This window comes from Egretta garzetta, unplaced genomic scaffold (genome assembly GCF_000687185.1).
Source record: "Egretta garzetta isolate BGI_Z169 unplaced genomic scaffold, ASM68718v1 scaffold539, whole genome shotgun sequence".
Taxonomy (NCBI): domain Eukaryota; kingdom Metazoa; phylum Chordata; class Aves; order Pelecaniformes; family Ardeidae; genus Egretta; species Egretta garzetta.
Genome location: NW_009260760.1, coordinates 1,507,608 through 1,533,623, shown reverse-complemented (window position 1 = coordinate 1,533,623; position 26,016 = coordinate 1,507,608). Strand labels below are relative to the sequence as shown.

Here is a 26,016-nt window from a genome sequence, read left to right as displayed (position 1 = left end):
TCCTGCTGGGCTAATTCTAGGTACCAGTTAAGTCTCTGAGACCTTCATGGGACCAAGACTTGGTCTGTAATGCTTAGTACAAGTACACCTTTACTTTTAATTGAGAGCCTCAATTTAGAACGTAGCAGCAGACTATGTAAAGTGCTTTGCACAGCTCAAGAGTGAAGGGAGAAACTTCAATATGTAATAGTCAAATCAACAGGGTCAATGGCTTACTCATTATGCATCTTAGTTTTCTGCTGTTGATGCCTTTGAGCTCAGCAGAAATACTATCACCTGTCCAGTGTGGTGATAACAGATTTTTGCCTCTACACTAGTGGTAACACCACTGACATTTTAACATGCTGATGTCAGGAAGAAGTGGAAGGAATCTTAGCAAAAATGCATACTTATGTCTCAGGGAGAGTGAAGGTTAGAAGACAATTCATTAGTGCAGCAATACAATACTTGCACCCATCAATCCTTTCAAGTACATTGACCTATATTGCCAAGCTTAGAATTGGAATCTTGTATTTTTTTGGAGACAAGTTTGAAATTACTATGTATCTAGTTCAACACTGCTCATCTGACATTCTTATCTTCCCTAAACTTCAGCTTCAGTAATTTTCAAAATGTAAAAATTCCTACCAGCCTGTTTTGCTTTACATCTCTGAAGGATATAAGGAATAAAAAGCCTCAGACATCTGTGACTTGCTGGGAAGAGGCATGAAGTTACAATACCAACTTCCCAGAACTGCACATATCACTTATGAATAGAGCTGTAAATGTGGAGGAAAAACCCCAAAGCATTATTATTAGAGCTTTCTCAATTAAATACTGATAATAAAGGAAATAGGAGTGAGCTGTAGGCATTGATAATGAAATTGCAAAAGGTAAGTCATAATGTTAAAAGTCAGATAACCACCTTTGACTGTTAGTATTGCAGCAGTTGTTGTCCCTCCGTAATCATTATATACAGTACAACTGTACAGTCCTTGATCTGTCAGCTGGGCATTTAGGATTGTGAGTAGTAGGACACTTCCATTCTGTGATATCTTCAATTTTTCAGACAATTCTATCCTTTCACCCTCATGGGCCCAAAAAAACTCAGTGAAGAATTCATTTTCTAAGCCACATATGAACTGAGCAGTGTCACCACATTTCACAGTTAGGTCTCTGAGCTTCAAGAGAATCTTTGGAGGGACATCTTTCATTTCCTGAGCAGTGGCCATAGAGATCCTGGTGCTCTGAGACGTTTGGGAAAGGATTGTTGTGTGCATGGCTTCCATTTCTTCAACTGATGTAGCCTTCATGGTCAAACTTTCTGATACACTTTCAAAAACCTGTACACCCAATTCCTGTGATGGTTGTTGCACTGATTTAAATTCTTTTTGATAAGTTTTAATGTTCTTCTTTGTGAGAGGAGCAACATGAAGTTCTAGAGCCTGTGACTTTTTTACATCTTTCCCAGAACTTTGCCTATCTAGGGCTTGCACTGTGTAATCAAGTAACAAAAATAACAGTATTAGTATCTAAAGAACTTTACTGGGCCATGCTATGAACAAAATCAAAACAGCATGGAGGATGAAAATGAACTACCTTCATTTGAAGACTCAGCATGCCATATGCACTATGCTCTTGACACAAAGATTATTCACATATATGAACGACAAGGGACTCCTAAGCTAGTCATGCAATTTATATACAGTTGATGCTTGTCTTTTCTTTCACTGAAATTGTCTATTTTAGTACTGGAAATGTATTATGGAACTTTTTAAGGAGGTATTTTCTTTTTTTTTTTTTTTCCCCTGCAGGATATTGTAAAATACCTCAATCAAAGCTATAATGATCACTTAATTACTTGTTTTAAAAATCTGAATGCCTTCAGCAAAATGATCCTATTCTTTGACCCATATCAACACACAAATTTGCAAATTTCTGAATGTTACAGCTTAGAAGAAATGAGAGTGGCTGGGTTACAAAGGGTAGGTACTACTAACATTAGCTGGGAAAGAAAAGGTGTGAAACAAGGAAAGAACATTAGTAACAGCGTAAAAGTGTGGTATACAACAGACTGCATCCCTTTGAAGTAAAAATGGGGCTTTACCTTCTCCAGTCACTGTAAGTGTAGCTGTACAAGTTGTTTCTCCGGCACTATTTCTTGCCTTGCAAGAGTATTGGCCAGCATGCTCTAAGAAAGCATCTACTATTATCAGTATAGCTGTGCCTGTAGACTCATCAAAGTGGAAAACTAAGTCTTTTGTTGGCAACATGAGTTGTTGATTATGAAACCACTGGATTTTTGGTTTGGGCATGCCAGAGACTCTAGCTTGAAATCTGACTGATTCCCCGCTGCATACCCTGCAGCTTGAAATGGGCTGGATAAAGGTGGGCCTTTGGCCAATAGACTCCTCCTTAAGTGAAACAGATGAAGAAACATGCCAATGGGACTCTGATGTAACTTCTTCAACCTTTTTAAATCCTGAAAAGAAGCATGCCAACTTTTAATTTCTTACCCTACACTACAATACATTTTCTTTCTCATTCAAGATTTTTTTTTTAACTTGTAACTTAACAGCATGAATTATTCTAATTCATCATTTATAAAATCTGTTGCAAAAAAGAAAACAGAATATTTATGGTTAAATAATATCAAGGAAAATATAGAACTTAAACAGCAAATTCTCCAGACAATATTTCTGCTCTAAAACTTTGGTCAATGTTTCATCAGTTCATATGAATGTAAACTATTTCTTTTCAGCTGCCCAAGTACCTGGTACACACCTTTGTTTAACATGTTTTCCAACACTTTCAAAGTAATATATTTTATACAAAAACTCTTGCTAGATTCTCCTCACAGTCAAATCAAAGAATGTGTAAGCAAAGAACTTCCATTAGAAAGAAGGTTTCTACCATGTGTGGTGCATGACGGATTCTAATACTGGAGAGAACAAAAAGGTGAGGAGCGTGGAACATTGAAAAACCATGAAATACGCTTTCCTGTGCATGAGCTATAGTTTGGAGACATAAATGTATGCTGTGGACATTGTAAATGGTAGCAATTAATTGAGTTAAAAGACAATATGACAGACAATGAATCACATATAACCATCAGTGTATATTAAGATTAGTATTGGAACATGACCTAAACAAGACATCTTCTTTAACTTTACACTGTACCTTCTAACTTCAAGGTAGCAGTGCTTGTCACTTGGCCTACAGAATTACTAGCCACAAAGGTATAGATTCCTTCATCCTCTGGATAAGCTTCAGCAATCTCCAGCTGGTAAGTGTCTTCAAACTGAGTCATTCTAAAAAACCGCGATGGCTTGATCTCTCTCTCTTTGCTGTACCAAGAGACTTTCAGATCTGCTCAAGAAAAAATATGTAAGTTATTACATTAGACTAGTCAATGAACACTATTTTTATATTTATATCTGTCAGAAATCTTAATCTCAAGTATCTTTTTTAAGTTTAAATGCGCCTTGTGTTACTTTGGTAATGTATGATCAGTGGAAAATGGCCTACTTGTTGCTTTAAATTTTGCCTTCTGCATTGCAAATATTTGTATGGGAAAACTGATTCTGGTGCTGCTATATTCCCAAGCAAAAATAATTTTCCTTTCTCTTTTTAATGTATAAATTTAAAAATATTTTGCTACTACTAAAATCAGAGAAAGTCTCATTTTTAAAAAGGAAATATGCTACAGTTGCCTGAATAAACAGGCTATAAAATCACTAGGTTGAGCTGAACAGGTTAAAGAAATCAAAATGGAACATCCTTTTGCCGAAGACAGTACCTTGTCTCTTTTTGTTGCAAATATGATAAGTTTTACACCTCATATTTCTCAAGAAAGGTCCTGTCTTTGCACCTTTGTAAAATTCATATATAAAATATTGTGTTACTTGGCTTGTATATGCTCTTGTAGACTTGGGAAAGGACTGAAGTAGACTTTAACCCTCCTTCTCCACCTGGCCCTATATTACATCATGAATCAAATGTTTTCACACAATAGTGTGCTATTACTGTCATCAGAAGAAAGAGACAGTGTTTTCAATAGCCAGCTGCATAGTGTGTACCATTAAACAACTGTATTTGTAATCATGTATTGCCTAACCCAATATATAAGGTTTTCACAACACAACTGAGAGGTATACAAATCCATTTGGATAGAGTATTCAATAAAGGAAATTTTCAACAGGAAAAATTTCATCACTGAAAGGGTTATCAAGCATTGGAATGGGCTGCCAAGGGAAGTGGTTGAGTCCCCATCCCTGGAGGTATGTAAAAGACATCTAGATGTGGTGCTTAGGGACATGGTTTAGTGTTGGACCTGGCAGTGCTAGGTTAACAGCTGGACTCAACGATCTTAAAGGTCTTTTCCAACCTAAACGATTCTATGGTTCTATGAAAAAGACCTGGATGAAAAGATCCTTATGCTCTGTGCTGTAAATGCAGCTTCCACATTCACATGAATACACTTGTAAAAAAAAGATACATTAGTATGCTTTGCACAGAGGGCGGACTAGTCTTTCTGACATATATTTTCTGAGTTTTAGCACCACTTTTAAGGCAGAATCAGATTTGTTGTAAAGCTTTCTTTAAAATGTTTGGGTTTGATTTCAAGTGATAGAAATACAAATTATCTATGTTTGCATGTATATCTATATTACCAATTTTATGTGGATTTTTAAACAACTATCACCCAAGATTATTTTTAAATTTGGAGTTTGATTTATCTTTAAACAATTGTAAATACTTTGGGATTGGAACTGGATCTTATTCTGCAGTTTACCATGTGAATATTTTATTATTAGTCATACTCAAGGCCATTTATTGAAGTGAAGAAATGTAGTGTTACTTGTTTTATTGTTAACTTGGAAAGAATTATTTTAATTGTAGAATGATATTCCATGTGACTAGAACTAGCAAGCTTATGTAAGGAAAATCTACACTTAAAAACACAATCAGCAAACACCTTTTTATGCTAGGAAAAAGAATGCAATTACAGTTTAGTGTTTGCAGAGTGAGACGAGATACTTAGGAATATTAGGATAGTAAAGGTTGAGGCACAGTTTCAGTCTGTTTGTTTAGTTAATCGACGTGACACTGTGTGTCATCAGAAACTTCATCATGTTCATTTAACACGGTAATGCTCTTCCACCATGTTACTCTGTCTTGAAACTGCATTTTACTCACTGACACAGTTTTCCAACATCAGTTAACATTTGAAATACTGAGAAGCTTCCAAAGACAAGTTTTTGAAAGCTTCTTTTTAGAAATGCTTAATGTTTGTGACAATTCATAAATTCCATGCTTAATGTTTGACATGTGACTTGCTTAACAGATAGTTGTCAGCGAGTAGCACTTTGCTATGTGTGTGTTTCAATCAACCATATTTCCAGGGAAAGCCTGATCCAGCACATATACTGTTACATTTTTTCTGAGTTCAGGATGAAAAGATGTACGGGATTTCATTAAACCCACCTGTCCCTGTAACTCTGCACTGAAAACGAGCAGACTGTCCCTCGGATGTAACAGCATCACGTAGCGGCATTATGACAGCAGGTGGATACACTGGCACTTCTAGCTCAGGAGAAACAACTTCTGGGACTAAAGAATAAGAAAAAAGAAGTAATTTTTAAAGATGAAGAAAATTGCATGCATGTTGAAAATCTCATTTCACAGACACTGTTAAGAGCACAGGAAACTCACTTTCCACTGAAAGTGAAGCTGAAGTTGTAGCAACTCCGTAGTCATTTTTTGCTTCACAGGTATACACTGCTGCATCTTCAGGGAAAGTTTCAATCAGCAATAGAGTATATTCTTGTGCATCATGAAGAAATTTGCACTTGAAACCTGGAGAAAGCTGTTGATCATCTTTGTACCAGGAAATTTTGGGCTGGGGTTTGCCTGATATCATAGCACAGAAGCGGGCAGGTTTGCCAGACTCCACAGTGGTTGGCTCTAGCTCCTGAATAATCTGGGGTGGCTCTGGAGCTGCAAATTGGAGGGGGAAGGGGAAGGAAGGAGAGAAATCTCATTATTGATATGTATCAAGGCTTCAGAAACATTAGCAAGGATTTTTTTTTTTTTAATCTTAATATTCCCAATCTTGCATGCCCATGAAAATCTGTCCTTTTCCTGATACAAGAGCAATGCTCTAGCAACAAATGCCTTAACACCAAGCTTAACATTAAGCTGTGTTGGTGTAAGTGTTTTCTAGCAAAAGGTGTCCAAGAATTCTTAGGCTGATCCCTCTGGCAAGGTGTATTTGTCCATATGAACAAATTAATCTTATTTGGACTTGAGAATTTCCTGGTCTAAATAAATACAGTGGGGAAAAGAACTGCTGTAGCATTTTCAACAGCTAGCCAGCTATTTCAGTGGAGCAAGAAACATCCATGTATATGTGGATTTTGGTAGTGTACCAGACATAAGATTCTCTTTAGATTTGGTTGTTTGGGTTTTTTTACTTTCTGAGTTAGAATTCCAGAAAAACCATAGAGAAATCAGAAAAACACAGGATAATAAATACAGTCAAAGCATTGTTTGCGGGAACACATACCATTCACATAGAGAACAACAGAACTCCTATTCCGTCCTGCAACAAAAGTATATTCTCCAGCATCAGAGTAAGTGGTTTCAAAGATGGTCATTCGATGAACTCTCCTTTCCACCACATAACTGTATCTTTCCTCATATTGGAAGTTGATCTCAATACCGTCCTTGTACCACTGTGGTTCAATGTCGTCTTCATTGACTTCAAATTCAATTTCAGCTCTTTGTCTCTGAATGACCTTTGAACAAATAGAATAAATATTGGAAATAGCATTTGTTTTTACAGATAGTCCCACATTTCAGTTTCCTAGAAGACAGCCCTGACCTTATGATTACAGATTTTTGTGTTAGGACTCTTGCTGGTTAGATATTGTTGCTCTTCCTTTGCATTTTTCTTTGCATGACAAAGGTAGGAAATATTTGTTCTCCTGTATAGGGCATACCTGAATATCTTTACGGATGCTTCTGATACGAATGTCACGACCTTCCACAATCAAATTGGCACTGGATGTGTTTCCACCTGCTACTACAGTGTACTGACCAGCATCAGACATTCTTGTAGAAGGAATGATGAGACGATGGACATATTTCTCTCTCTGAATTTTCATCCTAAGGACATCAGGAAAGAAAACGAGCAAGTTATTTCCTGGGGGAAAATATATAGCAAAAGTCAAGATGGTGTAGAAGCAATCATTTACCTGTCACCAATCTGGAGTTCTTGCCCATCCTTCATCCACTGGACCTGAACGTCAGGTTCTGAAATTTCACATTCAAAAATAGCTCTTTTCTTCTCCACAACCTTGATGTCTTTAATATGCTTCCTAAATTCAATGTGACGAGCTAGGGCAAAAAAAAAAAAAAAAGTAGAATCAGTGCCATGATGCTATTTAAGCTACTAGAAGTCACTAAATAGACAAATCAAGAGGATAAATACCTTCCACATACAAAGTGGCTGATGAAGCTGCTTTTCCAGCAACAAAAGTGTATTCTGCAGCATCACCAAAATGCACATTCCTTATGGAGAGGGAGTGTGTGAGCTTCTTTGTTCGTATCTGGCATTTATCAGTCGATTTTATTTCTACCCCATTCTTTAGCCATTTATATGAGATACCTTCATAGTTAACAGTAACTTCAAATGTTATTGTATCTTTCTCTTCAGCATTGATGTCTTTTAGCATGGAGGTTATTAGAATGGCTAAAAGAAAAGAAATGGACATGGTTTCAGGTTTTTTGTTCTGGTTTGCTTTATTTTAAACACTTGTTAACTGGATCAGAGATGTTTAAAGAAGGCTCTGTGTCGAGAATCAGAACTACAATTAGATTTTCCCAAACTTCTGAATGACATAGGAATCCAAATTCTGTCTCCTGTGGTGACTTGGCATTTAGGCATGTTGGCCTAAACAGAAGAATCCAGGATCTGACTTTCAAGTTCACAGCTTCTAGATCTCTTTTAAAAATGTAATCAAGACTGTTCAAGGTTATTTGAAAATACTTCTACAACAGTGCTGGTTTTGTCTGAATTGCACCTAGTGCATGTATTAGCACAAACTCTATTATTGGTAGCTGTGAAATATTCTGGTTAATTTCATTTTTACGTACGTTTTACTGTCAGAGTTGCACTGACTCTGTCATTTCCACAGACAAACGTGTATTCTGCAGAATCTTCACTGCTTGTGTTCATGATATTGAGCTGATGAAGTTTCCCCTGGACCACTATTTTGAACTTTTCACTCATTTCAATCTCCACACCATTTTTCAACCAGACAGCAGGCACATTGAAATGAGAAACTTCACATTGAAAAGAGGCAGTTTTGGTCTCAGGGATCTCAATATTTTTCATGGTCTTTGTGATGTGTATGGCTAAGAGGGAGAAAAAAAAGACACAAAAAAAAAAGAAAGGATTTTTTAAAGTCAGTATGTGTGGAAGACTGCAAAAAAACCCTAGGGTAACAAGCTATGAAGTCATCAGGTCAAGTTATTCAATATGAGTTGGTGTAGCATTTCATATAATTACTTTCTTACAAACTTACAATACTTACTTTCCACAAACAGTTTTGCTTTACACTCAATTTGCCCAACAAGAGCTGTGTATTCCCCAGCATCAGCAGGAGATATGTTATGCAGCATAAGCTTGTGAACCTTCCTTTGAGAGATCATCTTGTATTTATCACTTTGTTTAAGCTCAACATTTTTGTGGAACCATCGGACTGGTACAGTGTCATGGGATACACTCAGTTCAAAGGAGACGACAGCGTTTTCCAAAGCAGTCACATCCTTTGGCTTTTTGATGATCTTGACAGCTTAAGGAAAAAAGTTGTCCAGATTCAGCAATATGTTCGATTTGAATTTCAAACCACACATTAAAGCAAATATTCAACCCAGATTGACTTACTTTCCACATGAAGTCTGGCATTTGCTCCTATCTTTCCAAGCTTGAAGCTATAAACAGACTCATCAGTGACAACACAGTGTTTGATTTTCAGTGTGTGAACAGTTCCTTTCACTGAAATTTCATATTTGTCATTTGATTCAAGTTCAACACCATTTTTAATCCACAGAGCTCCTTTCACATCAGGGTGGGTCAGTTCTACACTGAAAACTGCCTCCTGTGTTTCTGTCACAGTCAAATTTTTTAGTGTCTTCTTTATCTTAACAGCTAGGAAAAAAAAAAGAAAAACTAAACTTGACAAAACAGATCAAAAGTAGAAATTATAGTAAATGTAATAATCTTAATAAAATTGAATCATGGTGCTTCATTTTAAAATCTAGTATGTGTATACTGATTTATACAGTTTCCACTGTAGTGGTGTGCTTGGAACACAAAAAGGGACTTTTACTTGTAGCATCCATGAGAAACTGTTCAGGGTTTTTTTTTATTTTATATGTTTACTACACAACTAGTAAAGAGTCAGTTTCTATGTGCTAGCCAGTGCCTTGAATAAAATGTGGGTTTTTTTAAAATACCATGCTAAATTCCAAATACGGAGACCCCAAAACACAGTAAGTGTGCTACCTCAGAAAGCGCATCATAATATTTTCAGAAAATGAAGCAAAATATGTTTGTATCTTAGGGCCTGATTCAAGACACAGTGAGTGATGCTAGACTGAGCCTTGAAGACATCAGTTAGTTGTAAAAACTACTGACCTTCAACCTTCAGTTTGGCAGATGTCTTTGAGCTTGCTATTTCATAGCTGTATTCACCCATATCATCCAGTTTTGTGGCAGGGATATTGAGCCTTCTCTTTACACCATCAGATTCAGCACGGTACTGATCTGTCATAGGTAATGGTCTACCATTTTTCAGCCACTGGCCATCTGATTCAGGATTTGCCACCTGACATTCAAAAACAGCTGGCTGGGACTCAGCCACAGTCAGGTCAGTAAGAGGCTTTGAAATGGCACCACCTGTTGGGAAGCAAAAGCACATGGTTTTGTTGTGTTGCTCTTCAACTTTGCCCCATACAGAAATGCAACCATGTGAAAAGTTGATGCTGGAATTCTTTGCCCTAATTTACAGCATGTCCATGGACATTCTGGGTTCCGTGAAAAATCAAGAATAGAATGTGATCTGAACATCAAAAAAAAAGATGTTTCTTATGTCTATCCTAGATAGTCTCCTTTATTATTTCTATTATCATCACAGGTATAGTGAACATCCAAAACAAAGAACTTTTTTACATTAATTACATCAAAAGCAACTGTGGCATTCCATATTATGGCTCTGATTTATCAAAACATATAAGTATTTATTTAAAAGCTTTGTTGAATCCAAATTATGCCAATCACAAAAGATAAGGGGAAGAGCAAGGAGAACACAGAAAAAAAGATAAATTAAAGACAAAAAAATATATAAACAGTACCATTGCTACAATTAAAAAATACAGTACACTGATTGTTGTTTTGAAATCATAGTGAAATAAAAATCTTGGACTTTAACCCTACTAACCTGCTACTATAAGCTTTCCAGATGTTTTCTTCTCTCCAGCATAAAATACATATTCTCCTTCATCATCTTTCATCATCTTCACCACTGTCAATTTATATATTTTGCCACGTGCTTCAATTTTATATTTAGGACCAGCCTTGATCTCTTGGCCTTTGAAATGCCAAATGACATCAATCCCTGAATGGGAGAGTTCGACCTCAAAGGATACATTCTGTGTTTCAGTGCAGGTGATGTCATGAAGACCTCTAATAATCTGAATTTCTAGAAAAATAATACATTACAGATATATTAGTTGCTTCCAGAGTTTTGTATTTAAAGATTGTATTTAAAGAAATAATTTCACAAAGAACTGTACATCTTAAAGTAAACCTACTTTCAACTGTGACATTGCAACTTGTTTCAACTTTGCCAACCATTAGCTTATAATGTCCTTCATCTGAGGCATGGGTTCTGGTAAGCACTAGTCTCTGTTTAGTGCCTTTACATACAGCTTGCACACGTTCATCAGGCTTTATCTGATGATCATTTAGGTACCATTTGGAGGAAGACACATCAGGTGCTGAAACTTTGCATTCGAGGATAGCTTTTGTTCCTTCAACTACGTGAACATCTTTTAGAGGCACCACTATTTCCACACCTGTCAAGTTACAAAAATATCCATCATGAAAAAAACTATGCCTTTAAGAAGTACTCTTGAAAGACCCCCAAATCAACAAAATCTACAACATCATGATAATGACTTACTATATACTGTGATCCGTCCAGTGGTTGACAGTCCAAGACCAGGAACACTAAAAGAGTAAGTTCCACTATCTTCCTTTGTTGCATCTTCTATCAGCAACATGTGTGACTGTTTATCCAGCACAATGTGAATACGATCACTTGATTGAATTTCATGACCATCTTTCATCCAGACACCTTCCACATTTTCTAGGGAGACTTTAACTTCAAGTTGTACAATATCTCCCTCACAGACTTTTTGATCAGTAAGTCCTTGAAGAATAACCATGGGACGAGCTGTGGAATGAAGTGAAGTTAATCCTCATAACAGATAAGCAGCATATTTAACATTAAGGCAGTATGGGATATAGTGATATAGCTATAATATATGCTATAATACAGAGACAACTTAAGTATTAGAAATGCTTACGCTTCATCTTTAGTTTGCATTGAGTCCTTTTTCCATCAACAACAAAGCTATACTCTCCTTGATCATCTTTATTTACATCTTTAATAGTGAGGATTTGGCGACCACGGCGGGATGCGATCACATATTTATGATTAGAAGTGAGTTCAACATTGCCATGATACCATTTCCCCTCCACGTCTTCAGGTGAAACTTCGCATTCAAGTTCACCTGAGAAGGATTCTGGTACTTCAACATCCTCAAGTTCTTTAATAAACTCAACCACAGCACCTACAGGCAAAAATAATTATGTTCATGAATAAGGCTGATTAGATACATGATGAAAACATACCTTATTAAATGAGCCTAAGGAAATTAATATATATATATATGGTGTAACCATTTTACATAAATATATATCCAAACTTTCTTACTGGATTCCAAGAATATGAAAGCAGCTTGAACATTCTGTGTGTTAGACATCAGATTAAATTTTTTTATTTCATCCTGATGCTGATTTCACTTTAACAATATTGCATGGTACTGAGTTGTGTGCTTCTTACCTTCAACAGTAAGCTTTGCAGTAGTTTTTATGGATTCGTCTTCTACCAGTGCACAGCTGTAGTCATCAGCATCAGACATTTCAATTGCTAGTACAGAAAGAAAATGAGCCTTTCTGTCTGAGTGCATCCTGTATTTGTCTCCAGAATGAATCTCAATTCCATCCTTAAACCACTTCACTTTGACAAAGGGTTCTGATGTCTCACATTCAAATGTTGCCATGGAGTCTCTCTCTTTAGCAACAATATCTTGTAACTTCTGGGTGAAGCTGATTAACTGCTTGGCTGCAAAACAATATGCAATGAATCAACAGTGCACTGGCCATATAGACAACACACTATGATAAGCAGTAGGATAATAGTAAGACAGTTTAAATTACCTTGCACTAAGAGGAAAGCATGGCTAGAAGTTTCACCAGCTATATTGACTGCTTTCACCATGATGCTGGCAGAATCATCAGAAGTCACATCTCTGATGACTAATTCGCAAACATTATCTTCAGGCCAGTACCAATACACACGATCAGTCCTTTCAATCTGCACACCATTTTTGAACCACTGGCACTCAGGATCTGGTTTTCCCACCACTCTCACACGGAAGTGTGCATCTGTCCCCTGGGCTACAGTCTGGCTTTGAATTCGTTCAAATATCTTAGGAGCCTCCATGCTTGGACTAAGCTCAACCTTCTCTGGTTTGAATGTTGGAATGGTGATTTTGCCTTCAGGAGGAAGTGCTTTCTTCTCTTCCTCTGGGATCTCTTTGGTCCAGTGAAGAAGTTCTTCTTTTGTCTTTTTTAACATTTCTTCATATGATTCATCTTTTTTGCGAGACTTAAGTTCCACAGCAGTGATGGCTTCATAATAGCCCTCTTCTGTCCTACGCTTGAATTTACTACGCAGCTCTTCAGATTCCTCTGAAAGCTTCTCATGAGTGATTCTTTCAGCCCTTTTCAGTTTCACCACTTCTTTGGTTGTTGCGTCTGCAGGTTTGTCTACCTTCTGTACCTCAAAGAGAAGTTTCCCAGGCTCTGTCACTACAGGCTCATGTTTGGGTTCAGGAGCGCGACGAAGAACAGATCTGAAGTCTTCCCTCTGCTGGATCTCAAGTCTCACCTTATGTTCAATAAAGCCTTCTGGATTCTCTGCAGTGACTTTCACCTCTCCTGTGTCATACGATTTGCAGTCCACAATATCCAGGTAGTAGATTCCATCATAACGGAGTCTAAACCTTTTGCTCTTACGGATGAGCTGTCCATTGAGGTACCAGTTGACCTTGGGCAAAGGATAGCCAGTCACACGGCAGCGGAATCGTGCTGTTTCACCTTCCAGGACTCTTGCAGGTTCAGGAACCAAAACAATTTCTGGTTTTTGTTTTTCCTTTTGGTCCACTGCAACTGCAGGAAGAGCACCCTCATGAGCCATTCTTTCTAACTCTTCAATTCGCTGCAGTCCCCTTCTGCCTTCTGGCAACTGGGATTCTTCCACAAGGCTTTTCTCATCCTTCACGATCAGAGTAGCGGATGTATGGTCTGTACCATATTTGTTAGTTGCCCTGCAAGTGATCACTCCACTATCTCTGGAATAGGCTACACCATAGTCCAGGCTACAGTACCCAAACTCATTGATCATGCGGAGTCTGTTAGCTGCTTCCAAGGGTTTGCCATCATGCAACCACTCCACCACCATGGTTGGGTCACCAATTGGAGTAAGCCTGCACTCAAAGTGTGCTGGTCCAAATTGCTTGAGCCTTAAAGATGTGAGCTTCTTCTTAAAAAATGGTTTCTGCTGCTTTTCTTTGTCATAGAGATCTCCTTCCTCCCATTGCTCTTGACCATAACGCAAATGGAGAGGCTCTAACTCCGGTGCTGCAATCTCCTTGGCTTTGTAAGTTCCTTTTGGAATGATTAATCTCCTTTCTGGTTCAGGTTCTGCATGTTCAATTTCAACATTTACTTTGCATCGAGTAGTGTCCCGCCCAGCTTTATTGATAGCAGTAGCAGTGTACCATGCAGCATCTTGCCGGGCAGTAGACTCAATTTTAAGGGCGGCTGCCCCTTTGGTTCCCTCAATCCTGAAATATTAAAACATTTTTTAAACTTTTTTTGTATTACTTTGGTATTCATTTTTGCCCTTCTCCAAAATGAGGTCAAAGCCTCCAAAGGCAAATCTCTGGAGGAATTAAACACATTGTTTCTGTTTATTCATGTTTATGAGTGCAGTGCCTAACAATCAAATAGATAAGGATAATAAAAACCAGTCTTGAATTCTACGGCAGTTTTGCCTGCAGAGGACTTCAAAAATCAGAAACAGATAAAGGTTCCCTAAACCTCTGGTGTAAAAGCATTGGCTTTGCAGAATAAAAAATACACAGATACACAATCTGGGAAAATGGAGCGAGTCTTACAAGATATTTTATATCTCTTAGCCTTGCTGCAATGCAAAAGCTGTGAGTAGTTTCAGTAGCCATCAGACTAAGTCCTTAGTGAATCCCCTCTACAGAAGCAAGGGTATTCAGCACACTGACAGGAGGCACTTTGCAGGATGGTGATTATAACTCCTTTACTATTAAAAAAAAAAAAATTCTTACTTTATTTTGGGGTACTTATGAGGTACAATGATGTCACTGTTCTTCAGCCATACAATGTCGGGATTAGGGTTACCAGTAGCTTTCACTGCCATCTGCAGTCTAGAGCCCTCCTTTACGCTAACATTCTTCAGCCTTTCCACAAAGTGTGGTCTGACTAGGTCTTCCTTAGCTGAAAGAGCAAGGGTAAATTTTCACAAGAGGAAATGACACAACCATGTTTTTTAATAAGAAACACTCTTTGTCCTTCTTAAAATAGCACGAAGGGTAGATACCTTCCACAGTCAGTGTCATTGAGACTGAAGCTTTGCCTGCCCTATTCTGAGCAATTACAGCCCATTCTCCGGAGTCATCCGGCATGGCAGGAACAATGATCAATGACTGGGTGCCATCTTCTTTAATCACTATTTTATGGGTGTAGTCATTAACCACTTGTTGACCTGCAGATACACACACACAAAAAAGTTGCACTCAAAACAGTGTCTCAACAAGATGTAAAATGCATATAAGATCATTTTTTAAGATTATATGTTGATGAAAATGAGGCTGATGTACCATTATGGAACCAGTATGTCTCTGGCATAGGTCTGCCAACAACTTTTAAGTCAAATCTTGCTGTCTGCCCCTGTGAACATTTAAATGACGTAGGTTTCAGCACAAAAACTGGCTTATATAGTCTCTCTAGTTGTCCTTCATCAGTTTCTTCTAATCTGCGAGCAGGAGAACGAGAAGGAGAACTGCGGGCAGGAGACCGACTTGGAGAGCGTGGAGAAATAGACCTGGAAGGAAAAGATAAGACAGATGTGTATGCCAATGTCATATAGCAGTGGGCTGACATGATAAACAGAGTTCAACTTTTGCATTTAGCACAATTTATTTTAAAGAGGTTAACCAACTTATCTATGTGAGAAATTGTGACAAAATTAATTTTTATTTGTAATCAATTTTCTTTAGGTTTTTGATAGCTATTTATACAGTTGAATAGTATTAGGATACACTACAGCCACAAAAATTTTTGGGGTTTGGATACTGTACAGATATGGATGTAACCCTGTGTATGTTTGTGCATGTGTGTGTATGTATACAGAGACAGAACACAGAACATGGCAACACTGGATATTTTCTATCATAGAAATACAGCTATTTCAAGGGTGGGAAGTAAGAGTTGCACAGTACTAAAACACCAAATGCAGAAGAATTTTTTTTTTCCAGAACATGAGTACTTTAAGAAATAAACACGGTTGTTGTTGTAAATCTGATACTGTGGCTGGATATGCTTGTGAATGATGGTACTCTAGGAATTGCTTATTAAGAAGGCAAATCAGACAGAGTTGGCACATAAATCAATATAAGCCATGAAAACAGCATTTAGAAGTATGCAGACTCCAGTAACTTAAGCTGTTTAGCTGCTGTGCAATGAGGTTTTGGACTATCACAGCAGACTGAAGTCTCATGAAATTTATACATTACTGTGTACCTACCTATATCTTCTCATAACTTCTGGTCCTGGCATATAACCTGGAGTTGCTGTGGGTGCAACTGGCTCAACGTAGAGTTTTGCTGAGCAAATGGCATTTCCTTTCATATTACTGGCAAAGACAGTATAAATTCCTTCATCTTCAGGTAAAACAACAGGCAGACGCAGACTGGCACTGCCATCTTGCAGAACTTCCATGTGGTAGCGTTCTCCATGCCTTATGCGTTTACCATCTTTGTACCATGCAATCTGCATGGAAAGAAACAGTGGAATGCTATGTGAGCTCTCCTAAAGACAAAGATCCAGCAACAATCCATGCATACAAGATGTTACAACTTCCTATTTTTTCAGCTGATGTATCATCATAGCCCATGTATATGTGTTAACATTAACATTTTTACTTGAAATAAGTAAGACTAAAGTAACATGCTTTCACAGTAGCCTGAAACAAGTTTTGGAGTTAGAAACTGATATAAAGCGCATTTTGACAAAAAGCAAAGTGACCTAGACTGGTCTTGCTACTGTGTTCCCCATTTGTGTGGGCTAACTTGGAGATACTCAGAAGCAAGACCAATTTAACTGGCAAACCTAACCTACCTCTGAACTGGCTAGCCAACCTAATGCTATTTTATTAAAGGACAAAAGGAAAATTCAAGTTTATATCAAAACAAAAGCCTGGGTTTCCTTTGAGATTTGCTGTTTTCTATGCAGAATGAAGAATGTCTGGCACTGAAATGTTAAGGGATTTTTCAAGTAGAGCACCAGATGTTTTTTTTAAATAGATTAACATCATACAGGTTGGGGTACCTTCGGCAATGGATATCCAGTTGTCTTGCAATGGAAAGTAACTCCTGTCCCTTCAAAGGTTCTGTAATTCTTTAATCTTAAATCAAATCCTGCTTCTATAGCTTCAGATTCAGAAATATCAACCATCATTTCCTCTCCGTCTTCTTCAAGAAGCTCATCTAAGGTGGTCTTAATAATTCTGAGTTCAATTTCCTTGATAAGTCTTTCTTCAAAAGAAGAAATATGGAATTCCTGTACAGAAAAGCAAGACCCTTAGTTCTGTGTGCCAGATAACAACCTTGTAAAGAAGTGATTTGTACTGGTAAAATGTCAGTACACAAAACGAGTATGGAGTGGTAGGCATACCTCATCTTCTACAAAAGTTCTGACCATCACTGTATCTTTCGCCATTTTCTTCCTAATTAGGGCTTGTTCTTTTTCGTATTCTTTTTCAAAGTCACCGTATGAAATAGCTGGGGCTACCTCAGCCACTTTAGGTTCCTGGACATATGCAGTCACTTGAGTTTGGTACATCATTTCTTGTTGCGATTTTATATAGGCTTCATAATCAGCTAAGAATTAAGAACACATTGATTTTGGTAAGTTTTTATGGTTTTTCAACGGGATTGCATAGTGAAAACAAGTAGAAACTTATTTTACTGGTTTTGCTGATTCAAGCAGAGTTTCTGTCTGTTTAGCCAATAAAATACAAACAGTAATAAAATGCAAAGACTGATGCCCTCAGATGAGCTTTATAAACAGATAAAAGTTTTACTGTGCTATCTATTTAGGTGTTCTAGTTCTCAAAGTGGAAGCACCTGTAGAGATAGAGACTCTTTTACAAGTTCTTCACTGTGGCTCTGTCTCCTGCAAACTTTCATACATTTTTACAAGGACAATTGAAAGCAAAAGAAAAAGTTTGCTTCTTTCCCTGTAATTAATAGAACAACCTATTACTTGATGGACTTCCTTTCCCCACAACACTCTCTAAATATCTTATGTTATGTAGACTGTTATAGACATCAACAGAAGGAGGTTCCTACAGCTACACATTCCAGAAAAGAATGTAAGTCCTTCAAGAAGCTGATGTCAAATACTCTGTCTTGCAGAAACAGAGCCACCAGGTCTCCTTTTATATTTCTTGAATTGACCAAAGTAAGCTGCAAAGAGTTTGCAGCAAAATTTAAAATCTTTTTCCCATTTCAAAGGTAATTTTAAGAAATATTTTTCCCATTTCTTTAATCAACAATGTACCTTCTTCTAGTAAGGAGACCGTTGCAGAAGCTTCTCCGTATTTATTGCGAACAACAATAGTGTATTCTCCGGCATCATCGGCAAAAGTCATGGAAATTTCAAGTTTGCATTCCCCGGTTTCTCTTTTGTAACTCACTTTGTATCTAGAGGAAAGATAATAGTACAAGCTCTCTATAATTCTGATGAACTGACTTTCTTAGTGAATTTGCTTTTAGATACACTATTAATCGGAATCACTACTAACTTACACAAGACAAAAAAGAGAGAAACTTTTGGAGGCAATTCTCACACAATGAGAATGATGAACAGCATAGGAAAAGTAACCATGCTGAAATTAGGGAATAGGTCTACTTTATTTCTGTCATTACTGAAATAAATGCGTTGCAAAAATCAGTACTGAAATATCAGAGATTTACTTATCAGACAAGCCAAATGTTATATGTTGTGTGCACTTAGTTTGTCCTAATATGGGTCATTATAGCATGATATATTTCAAGAATGCTACACATGGGGTTTTTTTCTCTTCTAGAAAGAATGTTGCTTTTTATAGATGACATTTGTGTAGACAGAATGCAAACATTGCATAGACAGAATAAAAAAAATGCAAAACTTCCTCCTGATTTGTTTTTAAGGACATGTAGCATTTCTCATTTTATAGTCTTTTGAATATTCATATTTTAAAACTTAGCAGCCTTCTAAAGTCTCACATTAGGACACAATCCTATGATCTATCCATTAAAAAAAATAAAATTTCACAGAAATCGGTGATGTTATTTGGCTCAGCATCAGTAAAGAAATAAAAATTATGGTACTGTCAATTAAATATTCTTTAAAATTATGTTTAAATAGGGTTTTTGCATTGTATTCAAAGTACCTGTAGCCAGTCGTTAGAGGAACTCCACCTTTTTTCCAGTAGACGTGTGGCTTTGGGTTGCCCCCTACTTGGCATTCAAAAATAATGCTCCCACCTTCAATTAATTTATGTACTATGGGTTTTCTTATGAAGAAAGGAGGTATGGGTTCTCCCGATACTTCTTCTGCTGCAGCAGAGACATCTTCCATTACAATGTCCTTTGTCTCCACATAGCTGAAATAAGATTCCAGTACAGGTAAGTGAACTGATGGCTGAAGCTTTCATAAACAGAATGCAAGAAACAGATGACCACAGTAGAAGCAGTCTGTTTAGGAAAGTAACTTTACCGTTTCTCTTCTGTAACAGCCTTCTCAGAAATGGTTTCTCGAGTCTCAATTTCTTCTGAAACTAAAAGGTAAATATGGTATAATGGATTTTAAAATACTTTAATAGTGCTTAAGCAGTGAGTTTACTTGACACAAAGAGCGAGAAGGTTAAGTAGTTAGTTGACTCAGAGAGCCAGGTACTACCACTGAGGAAGCAAGTTAAGAGTCTCCATTGGCCATAGTTGGCCTTTTCCTCATATACTTGCAGCCCTGTTACCTAACAGCCCTGGAATACAATCCAAGGCATATATTCTACTTGAGAGCTGACAAAACATCTAAATTACATTACAAGTAACATGCAGTTAACAAAATTATAATCTTCCTACAGTGATAAATACGCTTACCTTTCACATATAAGTGGCAAGATGTGCTGACACTCCCAGCCTTATTGGTAGCAGTGCAGGTAAATCTTCCACTGTCTTCTGCAAAGGCTTCACGAATCACAAGGCGAGCAAGCCCTGCTTTGAAAGTGATCTGGAAGTCCATTGAGCTTTCAATCTTGTAGTCTTCCCTGTACCATGTCACAGTAGGCTGAGGGTGACCAGAGATATGGCACTCCAGAGTGACAGACTCACCTTCAGTCACTGTCTTATTTTTGAGGCCCTGTATGACAAAAAATAAGTATCACAGTCAGTACATATTTTCATTACTAAACAGACATCTAAATAAATAAAACCAGTTTGAACGGAAAATTTAATGTCTACTTCAAAACAGTATTCTGTTCAGCAGCGTATCCAGGGGGAAAAAAAAAAAAAGAGGCATTTTCCACAGGGAAGTATTTGAAAGTAAATTTGGGATCTCCGGACATTACAGTTACTGAGAAGAAAATGAAAAGGTAGGTTGATTGTTATGCAGATCATGGTGAGGAATTTTTTCACTGCAGCAAAGGTCAACCTACTATGTGACATAATTGTGAAGAATCACCCCGTAATAGACATTCAGAATAGTTTGTGTCAGAGATAAATTGTATGGTTGAGTAAGTCTAATACAGGGTTAAAAAGATTAAATAAAGTCAAATTTTCATGGTCAGGTTTTCAAAGATAAAAGTTACAATACAAAACAGGTGAAAACAGAGTGTAACACCCCTAATCTACATACAAATTACTTACTGAGACTAAGGTGGGCGGAGTAGCAGGGATTTCTGCAGGCACAGGAACTCTGGCAGTTTCTGTCACCTAGGTTGTTTAAAGCACAGTTAATAAATACCTCACAAAGCCAAGGGCATGAACAGCAGAATTTAGATAAGAAAATAAATCAGGTCAAGAACTCTTCGCTTGACATAGGTAAATATTAGGTCTTAAGAAAGATTTGTGTAAAACAACCAAGATAAAAGTCAGAAGAATGCTGTAGAAGTGGGAAATTGCAGTGAAGAAACAGCAAACAAGTGAGGCTGTGCTATGTTTTTAAGATCAAAGTCAAAGTGTTGGAAATTTGCTTTAATAACATACCTTTGCTTCACCTTCTTTCCGCAATACCAAGTGTTCTTCCCGCACTGCTTCACCTTTAATGCTCACACCCGTCTCTTTTTTATAGGTCTCAGCAGCCTCTCCAAAGGGAAACTGTGGCGGGGCAACTGGCTCTGCTTTTATCCTGACTTCATGTGGCTTTAGCTGGGGTGGTTTCACAGGCTTGGTGATCTTTTGCGCAGCAGAAGTAGCTGATAACTCTTTTTCCAGAGTAGCCATGGCAGATCCAGCTATTGAAACCTACGGAACAGAAGAGGAAGAGTTAAAGCTTTGTTGTTCTCTTGTTTTCAAAGGAGACAGTACGTTTCTTGAGCAGATTGCATATGCACCAGTTTCTTCCTTAGTTAGTTACTTGTTGACACTGCAAAAGCTATATATACAAAAATTACTTCTAGTTTTAGATTGCAGTAGTAAAATACTGGAGATATAATATCCTTGTATTATTTTTGATATGTCTAACATTGAAATATTTTCTCTTTTTTTACTTTAGAATTTGATCTTTAAATGGTCAAGAAGCTCTTAAGTGCCACAAGAGAAATGTCCTCTAAATTTATTCACCTGAGGCTTTAGCTTTCCATTTAATCAGTCTGATACTGCAATAAACAATAATACTAATTACATAACTGTCAGTAATTAAAATATTGAAGAGATTTCAAAATGTTACTGTAGGTGAAATAACTTCTGGAAAACTTATGTAAACATTTAAAGAAAAAAATAATTTAGGTAATTTTTATAGACAAAAATCTTGTTTAAGTAACTAATAATTACAAATCACATTTTATCTGTCCATGTGTCTGCTCTTTGTTTTTGTTGGCTCGTTTGACTAACAACTGTAGAGAGCATACAACTCTTCTTCTTCTTGGGAAAGCACCATACTGGAGTGGGAGGAAAAGTCAAATGGAATGGGTGACCTACTGGTTATTATAAATGAGCATGCTGTTCTTCTTGGATACAGTTTTTACTTCTTACCTCATATGTATGATCAGGTTTAGGAACAGCAATTTTGGAGACAGTGAAGTGAGGACTTGCTGTGCGGGGTCGCGGGTGTTCAACGTGAATTGTTTTCTCAGTTTTAGTTTCTGTTGCTCGTTTTATCTACACAAAGCAAATAAAAAAGTTGTTGACAACATGATGCTGTTTTCCAAACTGAAACAGGTTTCACTGGGACATAGTTTTTGGAAAAGAATGCAATATAAATTGAGTCTAACCTCTGTCGATACATGAACTTCCTTCTTTTCAGCAGCTGAGATGTGTTTCTCAGGAGGAACATAGACAGTTTTAACTTCTTTAGTGACAACATGACGTTCTGCTGGGGCCTCAGCAACATGGTCTGTTACAGTGTGCTCTTTATAGCCATATTCCAAAGTTTTCTGCTTTACATAAGCTTCATCTGCTTGTTCTGGTTCCCAGGGCGATCGACCACGTGCCTGATCAACTGCTGCAACAACTGTAGCTACAGCTTCAGCCCTTTTTCCAGCTTCAGTCTACAGATAACATTGGCAGAATTTATACAAATATTCATCATTATATCAAAGGCTTGCATATCTGGCAAATACATATAAATATAATGCTCAGTAAAGTATAATCCAGACAAAGAGAGGGTGCATAGATATGCAAAAGTAATAATGTAAACATCAAATGTGTTCACCTATAAATGCACTTCAGAGTCAGTAGATTAAAATATAGACATATTTTTTCTAAGCTGTATCTATACATGTTCAGAACATATCTATGCTTGTGTGCCTTATACATATCAATATTTGTGTACAAGTCCCTGTTTAATACTTTATAGTCACATTTATGGCTACTTGTTTAAAAGTTTGGCAGGTATGTAAATGTGCACATAATTTTAAAGTCAGTATTCTCATCAGCTCCATAAAACTGTTAGATGCTACTAAAAATCCAGAGATGTGTCTAGCATCTGATGTGAATGTATGAACTAAGTCCCTGATGCCCATGGACACCGATGGGTGCTGGGGGTCTTTGGGGGTCCCAGTGGGGTCGTTTAGGGGGTCCCTGGTGTCCATGGACATCAATGGGTGCTGGGGGTCTTTGGGGGTCCTGGGGGGGAATTTACGGGGTCCCTGATGTCTGTGGACACCGATGGGTGCTGGGGGTCCATGGGCCGGGTTTTGGGGGTCCTGGGGGGGTCTAGGACAAGGGGAAATGGTTTTAAACTAGAACAGGGTAGGTTCAGGCTAGAGGTAAGGAAGAAATTTTTTACAATGAGGGTGGTAAAACACTGGAACAGGTTGCCCAGAGAGGTAGTGGAGGCCCCATCCCTGGGAACATTCAAGGCCAGGTTGGATGGGGCTCTGAGCAACCTGATCTAGTTAGCAGTGTCCCTGCTCACTGCAGGGGGGTTGGACTAGATGACCACTAGTGGTCCCTTCCAACCCTAAACATTCTATGATTCTATGATTCTATGAATATACCCATAAAAATTCTTACCATAGGCATATCTGTTAATTCCCTTTAATGTCAATCTATTTTAAATGATTTTACAAAAGGAGGAAAACTGAGCTTTCTGAGAAATTGGAAATAATGAATTTGTATTGAGACTGTTATTTGTTTCTAATAACTGATAAATAGTGTCAACTTCTATGTTATGAGGGTCCAAATTTCTGCCCAATCAACCAATAGGTGGTAATAGGATGATTACTACTAGTGTTTATTATTACTGTCATGACTGACCTGGATGTAGCAACAGAGCATATGAAATTTATGCCTTGTAGATGGGAAAAAAATTAACAGATAATTTCATGCTGATTTTAAAATCATTATGACTTTAAACTAAAATAACTTAAGCAAGGCAAAATTGTGATTGTTTACAGAGATTTTGTTTTATTGTTAAAGTAGTGTTTAGGTAAAAGGGACCTCTTGTTCAACATTGTTGCCAATTTCAAAATAATTGTTTTTACCAATTTGAATTTGGCCCTAAATTTACATCGTCTAACAAGTACCTTGTTGCTAACAGTTACTAACAACTGCTAACTGTTAGCAGTTACTAACAGCTAACTACTAAGTTAACGGTCTGACTCCTCTGAGTGAGTTTTAAATACGATGCTCTTCTAATTATATTTTATAAAAGCATTTTATGAACGTACCATACTGTTTCTAACAAATTAGATAGATCGACTTTAAATAAAAGCGCTTGGCCACCATGCTATTCTTCCACATATGGGAGTTCCTGGCTATACTTTAATAGAAAAGCTTTTCTACTCTGGGAGTCCTGCTGGAACAAAGTGGTGTCAACAGATGTCTGATTGTCAGAAGTAACAAACTGGACAGACTTGAATGGATGTTAAAGTTTGTATTGTACAAAGAACAATACAATTCAAACTGTAATAGAGAGAGGTTGTTTCATCTGACAGCCATAAAATTGCAAGGAATTGTTTTGTAGAAAAAAATATTGCAAAGTTGGAAATTTGAACAAGTAAACATTATTTGGAAGTCATTGGTAGGGAGTATCCTTTCACAGAGAATTCCAACTGTGGTCTTAAAAGTGGCATTTCCTAACAGGGTGAGACATAAGCGTCTTTATCACTAGAAACGTAGTCACACTGACTCTGTTACTTGACAATTATCCCACTTAATGGGTATGTTGTCTGGAATTAATTTGAGGGCATTCTATTGTACCCAAGTAGCTCTTAAAAGGTGAGGTTTGCAGATAAAACAAATTGTAACACTGCATTTCACATCCGCAACAGCTATATTCACCTGATCATAAGCTAGACGAGTTTGTTCTTGCTTGGCTGTAATTTCTTCTCTAGTTCTGGACACTGTGACTGGTGCTTTGGTTTTATCAGTGGCAATTATTTTCGGAACTACAGTAGTTTTCTTAGCTTCCTTTTTAATCTAATTATTATAGCAGAAATAAAAGTTTCAGTTACATATGATCTTGAAAGATATTTGAATAAAGGGAAAGCATTTTGGAATGGGAACAAGGAAGGAGAATTAAGGGGTTAGATGCTTGTGCACTGCACGCAGCTCTGTACTATTTGTATACTGATAAGTATTGTTACACCCTGGCACCTACTTAAATAAAAGTAATGATTTTTAAAAAAAAAAAGTTAAAATGCATTTCAGGAGTCAGTCAGTCCATTCCAAAGGTCAGTCAGAAGAGAATTATGGGCATCCTGTTGATGAAAACAGTTAGGAGGGAAAGACAGAGGTGGAATAATATAGTCTAAGTAGTTCTAGAAGTTTGTAAGTGGTATAAATTTTTAGAAAAAAATGACCTGGAAATGTATAGTTAGTATTTTTTGAGGGACACATAAGGTTTATAAAGAAGGGAGGATAAAAAGCCAAATATGGTTGCAATAGTGCTATTCACCTTTTCATGGGTTATGCTCACTTGTTCTTGTTTGGTAGCAATTTCTTCTTTACTTTTTGGTACTATGACCGGTGGTTTAGGTTTATCAGTGGTAATTACTACCTTAGGTACAGAAGGTTTCATCTCTTCCTTTCTTATCTAGTTTTTATGGTAAAGAAAAATAATAGTAATCAATTATTCCTGTTGTCAAAATTACACAGCTTTTTGGGAAAGTGGGACAAAGTTTAGAATGTATATCAATAAGAGAAAAACATCACCTGAGGAATGAAATAATTCTTTTGTACAGACCAAGTTATAGCCTATTTTATACACTAGCTGAATGAAGTGCATTCAAAGTCATTAACAGATTGCATTAATCTTTGCGTGAATTAGAGAAGAATCTTCCCACTTCTTAGTTAATTGTGATATATCATTGTCATGTTTTGTATGAACTGTCTGCATAAAAATGACTGTTACTGACCTAATATTTACTCCCATCAGTAGATAGAACTATTTCATTGGTTACTCCAACAAACAACGGTTCCACACAATGGTCTAGCAGATGTATTCAGACCTCACACAAATATGAACTTCATTAAATCAAACTCCACATGTAAATATCTTATCATGAGAGATAACCTTTACAATTTATCTTCAGAAATCTACCTTCAGACAAAAAGCAAAGGTCATTAAGCACCTGATGAAATTCTGAGTAGCCTGGC

General features: G+C 37.2%; 1 protein-coding gene across 1 annotated transcript in view; it reads right to left on the bottom strand.

Moving 5' to 3' along the window:
* TTN (titin) overlaps positions 1–26,016 on the bottom strand; it is a 237,954-nt gene that overhangs the window by 202,624 nt on the left and 9,314 nt on the right. Inside the window, 33 exon segments of the mRNA XM_035901431.1 lie at positions 3,160–3,348; positions 5,467–5,592; positions 5,695–5,979; positions 6,548–6,779; positions 6,984–7,149; positions 7,239–7,380; positions 7,475–7,735; positions 8,140–8,400; positions 8,580–8,840; positions 8,933–9,196; positions 9,686–9,946; positions 10,488–10,748; positions 10,861–11,124; positions 11,232–11,504; positions 11,638–11,904; positions 12,177–12,458; positions 12,554–14,244; positions 14,761–14,929; positions 15,033–15,197; positions 15,313–15,536; positions 16,239–16,483; positions 17,042–17,272; positions 17,387–17,592; positions 18,275–18,417; positions 19,149–19,361; positions 19,475–19,535; positions 19,858–20,116; positions 20,623–20,688; positions 20,962–21,219; positions 21,949–22,074; positions 22,188–22,463; positions 24,700–24,837; positions 25,316–25,453. Of these exon segments, the coding sequence (XP_035757324.1) occupies positions 3,160–3,348; positions 5,467–5,592; positions 5,695–5,979; positions 6,548–6,779; positions 6,984–7,149; positions 7,239–7,380; positions 7,475–7,735; positions 8,140–8,400; positions 8,580–8,840; positions 8,933–9,196; positions 9,686–9,946; positions 10,488–10,748; positions 10,861–11,124; positions 11,232–11,504; positions 11,638–11,904; positions 12,177–12,458; positions 12,554–14,244; positions 14,761–14,929; positions 15,033–15,197; positions 15,313–15,536; positions 16,239–16,483; positions 17,042–17,272; positions 17,387–17,592; positions 18,275–18,417; positions 19,149–19,361; positions 19,475–19,535; positions 19,858–20,116; positions 20,623–20,688; positions 20,962–21,219; positions 21,949–22,074; positions 22,188–22,463; positions 24,700–24,837; positions 25,316–25,453 (8,404 nt within the window).